Source organism: Loxodonta africana, unplaced genomic scaffold (assembly GCF_030014295.1).
Source record: "Loxodonta africana isolate mLoxAfr1 unplaced genomic scaffold, mLoxAfr1.hap2 scaffold_29, whole genome shotgun sequence".
Classification (NCBI taxonomy): Eukaryota; Metazoa; Chordata; class Mammalia; order Proboscidea; family Elephantidae; genus Loxodonta; species Loxodonta africana.
The window spans coordinates 2532728-2539720 of record NW_026975011.1 but is presented as its reverse complement, the minus strand read 5'-3'; the positions used below and the strand labels follow the sequence as shown (position 1 = coordinate 2539720).

The 6993-nt window shown below is 34.6% G+C and overlaps 1 protein-coding gene across 1 annotated transcript; it reads right to left on the bottom strand.

Annotated features, from left to right (window-relative positions):
• Positions 1-1249: 1249 nt before the first annotated feature.
• On the bottom strand, positions 1250-5451 carry LOC135229441 (olfactory receptor 4A5-like). Its single transcript, XM_064279020.1, has one exon. It carries the CDS (start codon positions 3183-3185, stop codon positions 2199-2201), a length of 987 nt encoding a protein of 328 aa, XP_064135090.1. The 5' UTR covers positions 3186-5451; the 3' UTR covers positions 1250-2198.
• Positions 5452-6993: the final 1542 nt, after the last annotated feature.

Here is a 6993-nt window from a genome sequence, read left to right as displayed (position 1 = left end):
CATTACAACAAACCTTGCTAAAATAAAGATCATAACAGAACACTACAAAAAATAGTACTCCAACGAATTCGAGAAACTAGAGGAAAGAGATAAATTTCTAGAAACACACTACCTACCTAAATGAACAAAAACTGAGATAGAAAATCTGAAAAATACATAACAAGAAAAGAGATTGAATGGGGTTCAAAACAAAACAAAACAAAAACTCCCAACAATTAAAAGCCCTGGCCTGGACGGCTTCACTGAAGAATTCTACCAAATATTCGAGAAGAACTCACACCAGTGCTATTCAAACTATTTCAGAGCAAAGAAATGAAGGAAATCTCCCAAAATTCATTCTATAAAGCCAGTAAAACCCTGGTACCAAAGCCAGGAAAACACACAAATATAAAAAATAAAACATAAAAGCAAAAATGCTCAGCAAAATTCTAGCCAATAAAATTCAGCATCGTATTAAAAAAGTAACACAACACTACCAAGTGGGATTCATACTATGTATACAAGGATGGTTCGACATTAGAAAATCAATCAACATAATCCATCATACAAAAAGAACGAAAGAAAAAAATCTCATGATAATGCCAATTGACAATTGATAATGCCCAACACTTATTCCTGATAAAAAAAAAAAGCCCTCAGTAAAATAGGAATAGTAGAGAAATTTGAGGAACATCTATATCAAACCAGAAGCCAGCATCATTCTCAATGGATACAGGCTGAAAGCATTCCCCCTGAGAACACAAACAAGACATGGAGGCCCTTATCATCACTCCTATTTAACCTTGTGCTGGAAGTCCTAGCTAAAGCAATAAGGCAAGAAAAAGAAATAATGGCACCCAAATTGAAAAGGAATTGGTAAAATGATTCCTGTTCACAGATGATATGATCCTACACACAGACAACACCAAATATTCTTTAAGGAAACTACTGGAATAAGAAAACCTAAACAATATTCTTTAAGGATACACGCATACCTAGTTAAACTATTTTTAACTATGATTTAAAAGTTAGGATTGGGGTTACTTCTGAGGAGGGGTGAAGAAATGGCATCAGAGGAGTGCAATCGGGTAGTTTCAACGACGTCAATAGTATTCTAGGTAAGAGGCTATGAGATTTATAAATAATTGCATGTTGCCAGATATACACGAAAAAGTACAAACTAAAATCTAAAAATAAGAAAAGCTCTAAAATCTTTTAGTTAGAAAAGTAAACTCTTGTTAAGCACAGATAATTTTCCATATTACACTGGGAAAATTCTTTCTGCTTTCTGGTTTTGGGATGTTCCTGGATGGACTGTAGACTGAGAAAAATTTATTTTTTTTACATAAAATTGAAAAACAAAATTTTGTTTTTACCAAAACAAATGATTTCTAAGTCTCTATGTAAAAATGTATTTTAGTTTAATACAACTTTTAGGGAACATGCTGCTTATGGAAAATAACACATTTCTTTCCATATCTTCAATTTCATGGAGATAAAATCAGAAGCTCTATCTAATATTTTAAGAATCACAAAAAATGCACATAATAACTAATGAGGAAAACATAAATGTTTATAACCTAGATTAATGTTATTTTCAAATACAAAGTGAAAGAGTAGTATCTGTCCTCTAATCAAGAACTAGATTGAGTTTTCTTCATCAATGACATCCCATCTACAAAATTGCTCACTGATGGGGTCTCAAACCAAACACAATTTCATGTCCCACTAAAATAGGCAGAATTATAAATATGTAGACATTCCCCAGAGGAACAGAAGTAATCTTAAACACAAAATGCACAGTGGAGCTAAAAAAAGCTGTTGTGCTCATACAATAATGAACAGTAAAATCTTAAAACCACACCCTTGGTCTCAAAAATTTGTTCTAAGAACTGGGTAAATCGTTTTCTCATTAATTTGAATGATAGAAAAATTTTTAAAGTAACTTGTTTTTTTCTATCTTTAAAAGGAAATAATTTTTTTTCTAAGCCCTGTTTCAGTATATTCTGAGAAAAATAAAATGACAATGCTAGCTTAGTTTTATTTTTAATTATAACAGGAAAAATACTTATGGATTTTATCCAACCTCCAGAATGTCTCTATTACTTTCATTCTAATGTAAAAGATAATTTATTCTACATTTTGGATGTCTTTGCATCAATAAAGGGAAGTATTCCTAGAGAATCCATTGAATTGACTTAATTGTTCATTGTGATAGTTTATTGCCTATTTCTTGTTTTAGAATTAGCAATGATATTTTCAGTGTGGACACAAATTCTTATTCTACACGTGGTTAACTTTCCACTCCAGGTTTTTTCCATAGCATTTTTCATCTCAGAGTTTCTCAAAGTGTATATCAAAGGATTCAACATGGGAGTAATAATTGTATAAACCACAGTCATAGATTTGTCAACGGGAAAGTTGGAAACAGGTCTAACATACATGAAAATACAGGGAACAAAGAAGAGGACAACCACTGTGATGTGGGAGCTGCAGGTAGACAGGGCTTTGTGCCTTCCCTCCTGACTGTGAGTCTTCAGGGACTTTAGGATGGCCCCATAGGAGATTAGTAGAAGGATAAAAATTACCATACAGATGGCTCCATCATTGGCAACAACAGTGAGCACTATAAAATAGGTTTCAGAGCAAGCAAGTTCCAATAATGGGTACAGGTCACACATGAAGTGATCAATGACATTGGGGCCACAGAAGGGGAGTCTGTGCACAAAGAGAAGTTGGATCACAGAGTGCAAAAATCCTCCAACCCAGGCCGCCACTAGCAACAAAATGCAAACCTGTCGATTCATGATGATTAAGTAATGCAGTGGCTTACAGATGGCCACATAGCGATCATAGGCCATTGCCACCGGAAGAAAGATCTCAGAGCCACCAAATAAGTGCATTATAAAGAGCTGGCCCATGCAAGCTGGGAAGGAAATAGTCTTTTTATCACAGAGTAAGTCTAGAATCATTTTGGGCGAAATGGCGGTGGAATAAACAGCATCCATGAGTGACAGATAGGCAAGGAAGAAGTACATGGGGGAGCCCAGGGAGGGGCTGACAACAACGGTCAAGACAACGAGCAGGTTGCCCACCATTGTCACAATGTAAATGAACAAAAACATAACAATTAACACTTTTTGGCCAACAGGATCCTGCGTGAGCCCCAGGAGGACAAATTCTGTTACACTGTTACTGTATCCCATTTACTCTTCTATAAGACCTAATTCAGAGATGAGAGCTCAGAAGACCAAGACCTGTAATGAAATCATGAACACCACTGTGAATATGTCCATTAGGTCATGGAGCTCTTCTTCACTATTAATCTTGTTCAGTGGCTTATTCGTAAAAAACATTTAGAAATATCTACTGAGTTTCTCTTTCAAAGATCCCAGTATGTCTTCCCTTAACAATTCTACTTCCTCTCAGATGACTGGATTGGGCCTATGAATAAGAGCTTCTACCTCTAAATCTTAGTGGACCTTCTATAGAGAAGATAAGTCAGAGGTCCAACAGTCTTTCATTCATTTAATACTCCTTTTATAAAACATGACAGTTCTTGGCACAGACGTCAGCAATGACAAAGAGGGAAAGGATTTCTGCTTTCAAGAAACATTCTCTAGTGGCGAAGATAAACTGTAAACAAATGAACTGACATAGAATCAGTACTTAGAGTTGGTAATATTTGTGGTGAGTCCCTTTACAATATGATCTACATACCACCAAAAATAACCCCTCTTCAGGAATATCTCACGAAATATTATGATATTCCACTATTAGAAATTTGGTACTTCCTGCCTCAAATGTTTTTCTGTCTTTATGACTCTCTCATTCAATTTGAAGAGGCTGAACTTTGAAATGTATCAGATAACTACAAAATTTTTTAGTACATTCTTACCTGCAGCAATTATTTGGACATAGATTGTCTCTTTTTAAAGGTCTGTAATGCCTTCCATTTTCTCTTTGCTTATCCCACAACTCCTAACATACTTCTATACTCTATTGAAATACAGTCAGTACTTTGAGTTGGTAGTATTAGTATTTGTGGTGAGTACCCTTACAATATGATCTATATTTTCAGCAAACATTTTTGAACCGAAGTTAACTGACACATAGCAATTAACAACTAGTACATTAGCAGCCAGCATTTTTCAAATCCATGGCAGGTGAGCTGGGTAGCCATGGGGGAGAAAATAGAGGCTGTAAAGAGAGGTAGAGGACAACGGAAGAGGGCTTTATATACAATACTTCTTAAGCACTGAGAGTGATCAGAATCAGAACTTCAATCTCCACATTCCGAAAAGCAACATACATAAAGGAAAAATCCAAACTCAGTGTAAGAAGGTATGAGTTTTAGTTATTTTCTACATTTAGTCTCAAATCTGTCTCAATTTACTCGTTGAAAAATAAAGATTCAAACTAGATGATCTTAGAATCCTTTCTAGTCCAACTGTCTGTGATACTATCAGTGAAACCCCATCTTATTTTATTCTGCTGGATGTTTCTATTTATATATTTGTAACTAAACAACAATCTCCAAGCTCATCAATGTTACTTTAAAAAATGCTAGCCAGTGTTGGAATTTGACCATTCAAGTGACCAAATAATGGTTAGCTTTCTCACTCAGTGTGCACCTGTTTAAGGCCCAGGACACCCTTGGAAAGAGCGCACAGCACAGTGGTGAATAATGCGTACTCTGGGGCAACACTGTCTGTGTTTGAATTCCACCTTCACCGCTTACTGTCTCTGTGACCTTGTGCAAATTCATAAACCTCTTTGTGCCTCAGTTTCATAATTTGTAAAATAGGGAAACCAGTCATACATATCTCTGAAATTTGTGTGTGTGTGTTTTTACATGTAAAGTGCCTAGAGTGCTGCTGGATCCTGATAAAGAATCAATAAACAATAGCTTTTTATTATTGTTCTTGAATGTTTTTATGTGGACATTTGATCAGAACAAATCATCTGGATCTTTGTCACATTAGGAATAAGTGTATTACTTATAAAAAGATGTTATATATCTATAACTCAGAGACACACATTTTTGGACACTGAATAAAACTGTACTTTATAAGAATTATCTATTTTGTTGAATATGTATCATAATATCTACCTGTCACGGTATGTATATTGATAAAAGTTAAGCAGAAAAAAAGGAAAAACTTGCACCCACGCATCAGATGGAGACCTAAACAGTAGAAAATGAAAGAAAAGAAGAATTAAATCAAGAAGCAGAGAAGTTGTACTTAAGGAATTAATATACACAGGTAATGGGGATGTTAATGTGTTAAGTGAGGATAGCTTTCTTAAGAAATCTCCAGAAAGACTTCTTGTACTGAAAGAGTGCTGGAAGGTCAACCTCTGAGACCCTGAACTTAGGAGGCTTCTTGGGAAACCATTACAAATAAACACAGAGCCCATCCTAGAAAATAAAGAATAAACGATGAAAGGAAAGGAAGGGGAGTAGGGAGACGAGAGTAAAAAAAAAAAAAAAAAAAGAAGAGCAGAGGAGAGAAGACAGGAAGAAAGGAGAGAAGGAAAAAGAAAGGAAAGGAAGGAAAACAGGAAAAAGAAAAGAAAATTCAAGGAGAAAAAAAAAGAAGAATGCTGATCCCCCAGAGGCCCTCGCATTTATGGTTAAAGACAAACTCAAATAAGAGAGAATAGACATATATAGATAGAAACACGATCTTTAGGGTTATTCATTCTTGCAAAAAAATTGCTGAATTGCTACTCCTCAAATGTAGACAAGCTGATATCATCTTATTGATTTGCTTGAAGTGAAAGAACCTGTTCAGAAGAACTTTGAGCTTTCTTTTAGAAACCAGGTGTAAAGAGCACTCTGTATGTCTGGGTGATTCAAGAGTTCTATCATTTTTGAAGCTGTAGATTAATAAAGGCACAGCTGTTGATGAATATAATGGTAAAGATAGTTTATATCTAATTGTTTTTTAACTACTTTTTTTCTGCAAGGCCTAGTGCCCTTAATGTTATTAATAATCAATGCTGGATTTCACTGAAATAAATATATTATTGGCCAGCTAAGTTATTTCCATGTAAAACAACCAGTATGTGAAGTATCCACTATAGTCTAAGTCCTCAAAGATTTGATACTATAAAGACTAAAATAATTACTAGGCTGTCAACTTAAACCTCTAAGTTTACACCTTTCTAGAAAAAAATCTTTTAATTAATATTTATAAGAACATGGCTTTTTACAAATAGAAATTAGAATGTCATAGTAACAAAAATAACCTCTACATTGCATTACAATTGCAGTTTTGTATGTTGAATCGATTTGATGGCACTGGATTACTGGGTATGTCTAAGTGGCAGTAGGCAAGGTACTTCCTCATTTCCAGTTTCTTTTTGAATAAATAAAAAAAGGTATATATATGTATACCTCATTATGGTTGTCATAATTTTGTATATATACAAAAAGATATACATATGTATGTATATATATATACATAAAGGTTGTTGTCATAATTTAAAATATTCATGCTTAAGAACACATATCAAACTTCCAGACATAACATTTTTTTTTTACACCCTGACACACTTGATGTAATACATACTTTCTAGTTCAGATACAGAGCCTGGGTGGTACAGTGGTTAAGAGTATGGCTGTTACCCAAAAGGTCGGCCGTTTGAATCCACCAGCTGCTCCCTGGAAGCTCTATGGGGCATTTCTACTCTGTCCTTCAGGGTTGCTATGAGTTAAAATCCACTTGACAGCAATGGGTTTGGTTTTTGATTTAGCTCAAATACATCGAAATCAATTATACATCTTTATTAACATATCACATATCCTATGAACCAAGATTACAAACCTACTGACTTCCTTGTAATGCATAGCATTCCTCTTTTGTTATCTGGCAAATGGACAGTAAACGTCTATCTGATAAAATACTAAAGGGAAATACACTGTGTAGGTTCTGGTTAATTTCTGTGTTTCTCTTGCTTAATTTTACCAATTAGCAATTAATCTAATGAAATATTTTTAACAAGCTA

What these genes read in the sequence shown, in the direction of transcription:
- LOC135229441 (XM_064279020.1), bottom strand. Translation starts at nt 3,185, where the DNA reads ATGGGATACAGTAACAGTGTAACAGAATTTGTCCTCCTGGGGCTCACG.